Source organism: Mandrillus leucophaeus, unplaced genomic scaffold, assembly GCF_000951045.1.
Source record: "Mandrillus leucophaeus isolate KB7577 unplaced genomic scaffold, Mleu.le_1.0 Scaffold295, whole genome shotgun sequence".
Lineage (NCBI taxonomy): Eukaryota > Metazoa > Chordata > Mammalia > Primates > Cercopithecidae > Mandrillus > Mandrillus leucophaeus.
The window spans coordinates 409,974-412,580 of NW_012103087.1; the positions used below are offsets into that span (position 1 = coordinate 409,974).

Consider the following 2,607-nt stretch of genomic DNA (forward strand, 5'->3'; position numbering starts at 1 on the left):
TGTGTTCCCGCAAAATACTCTCAAAAGTTACTGACAGTTAAACATCCTCTACTGTCTTTTATTGATCAAACTTATCATCCATGAACTTCTCTAAACTTCAAATCAATTTATATGTTTGGCCTATTCTACCTCTGAAGTAGTAAATTCCAAAATTTTCCTACCTGGTAGGTAAAATTGCCTACCAATGGCAGGGAGCGGTGGCTCCCACCTGTAATCCCAGCACTTTGGGAGGCCGAGGTGGGTGGATCCACTGAGGTCAGGAATTCAAGACCAGCCTGGCCAATATGGTGAAACCCCATCTCTACTAAAAATACAAAATTAGCCGGGAGTGGTGGTGTGTGCCTGTAGTCCCAGCAACTCAGGAGGCTGAGGTAGGGGAATCGCTTGAACCCGAGAGGCGGAGGTTGCAGTGAGCCAAGATTGTGCCATTGCACTCCAGCCTGGGTGACAAGAGTGAAACTCCATCTCAAAAAAAAAACAAAAACAAAAACAAAAAAAATTGCCTACCAATTAGAAGCTATTTATCTCTCATCAATTTCAAAGATTTGGATCATATTTCTGCTTAGCTGTCTACTTATAACACCAAACATTCCCTTTTCCCCCCTTCATTTAAGTATTGTACAGAAGTCCTCACACTTCCTGGATATTTTCAATTGCCTTTTAACAAATATGTTTTGTTCTAAGGTGGAACAGTCAAAACCATAAAGTATATATTCCTACTAAATTTTACTTAACATAATGTGAAACTGTCACAAGACAAAGGATAATCCAACCTTAGTGAAAAAGACAACTCGGAACTACCTACTGACAATAGGAATGAGTAATTTTCTAATGTGGTTACAGAGAGAATAAAGCATTTCAATTCCCACCCAATTCTAACCCTTAAAGCTTAACTCCACGCCAAAGGCCTCTAAACTTTTTCTATTACTAGTCACTGTGGTTTCCATGTATATAATCCCCAAACACGATTCCTACACTGTAGTTTCAGCCATATTTGCTAGCAAATATTTTACCTCTGGTGATTCTAGGAGACAAAAATTTGACCATTTCAGTTTCATTTATTTCCTCCATTCATTTCCATATGAATGAGCTTTGTTTTTGCCTTGTGACAGTTTTGCAATCAACAGCGATAGACTTCCTTTTGTTAAAGAAACACTGCTTAGAAAAACTTGAGAGAAAAAAAGCCACAGTATTTTGTTTTGTTGTTCCAACAATTTTAACATCCAGTCAACTCCACATACACTGTCTTCCACACATCTGCATACCTGACACAATCTTGCAGCTCATGGTGATGGGCTGGAAGGACTTTCCAGGTGACTCAGGATTAGGAACCTGACTTTGTGGCACAATTTTGCAGCTTGATGCTATTGGCTGGAAAGCTGAATTGCCATGAGAACAAAAGGTAACTTTCTGGGATGTTGTCATTTTGGTGGGTGTCCTTTCCAATGAAGATGGCAAAGAATAAAACGGAGCGTGTTGTTCAGCTTCAGTGCCAGCTGGGAATCCTGCTTGAGATGAAAGGCAAATGGCAAGTCATCAATCGCTTTGAAATAAAACCTTACCATTGTGGAAAAAGAATAAAAATGCATTATTTCAACACCCATTTTAAACCATGTACTGGTAGCAAAATAAATACAATCAATTATCCCTTCATATTTTTGGTGAAAAATATATATGCTTAGAATAATGTTTAAAGTGCTTTTTTAAAGAAACTTGAAAACATTATTAACTATAAACCATATATAACATAAAAAGAACACAAGTCCTTATGTTCCTCCATTTTTTAATATATAAACTGAAAAACTGTTTAGAGAAGAAAAAAATTTTAAAAAGAAAGCATTCATGAAATCTAATGAATGATATCCTCCTATCTTATTTATTTATTTATTTTTGAGACATCATTTCACTCATCACCCAGGCTAGAGTGCAATGGTGTGATCTCCGCTCACTGCAACCGCCACCTCCCAGGTTCAAGCGATTCTCATGCCTCCCTCAGCCTCCTGAGTAGCTGGGATTACAGGTATGCACCACCATGTCTGGCTAATTTTTGTATTTTTAGTAGAGACAGGGTTTCACCATGTTGGGCAGGCTGGTCTTGAGCTCCTGACCTCAGGTGATCCGCCAGTCTCAGCCTCCCAAAAGGCTGGGAATTACAGGCATGAGCCACCACGCCCAGGCCCTCTCCTATCTTATAAATGCCCATAAAAAAGATGCAATTGAAATCTAAAGAGGAATAAAGTTGAGATTTTATAATACTAACATCACATTAAAATATAAGCTTAAAATACAAGCTTAGAAATAAAACATTTAAGATCAATTTTATATCATTTATGCTTATATATGGGCACATTTAAATATATATACACTTACATATTTGTTAAATTTAAAAATGGCATGGTCAAAATACACTGTTGGTGATGAATCTTTTTTTAAGTAAAATCAGGTACTTAATATTCAAGTTTCTTGCTCACACAATCAGAAGCTGAACTATAAAGTCCTCCTGAAATACGTTAGAAGGAATTATCAAGTGATAAAAATCTGTTTTAGGCCAGACGTGATGGGTCATGCCTGTAATCCCAGCACGTTGGGAGGCTGAGGTGGGTGGAT

The 2,607-nt window shown here is 37.7% G+C and overlaps 1 protein-coding gene across 1 annotated transcript in view; it reads right to left on the reverse strand.

Moving 5' to 3' along the window:
* YEATS2 (YEATS domain containing 2) overlaps nucleotides 1-2,607 on the reverse strand; it is a 133,597-nt gene that overhangs the window by 62,010 nt on the left and 68,980 nt on the right. The window contains exon 8 of the mRNA XM_011986167.1: nucleotides 1,266-1,505. Within this exon, the coding sequence (XP_011841557.1) occupies nucleotides 1,266-1,505 (240 nt within the window). The remainder of the gene's footprint in view (nucleotides 1-1,265; nucleotides 1,506-2,607) is intronic.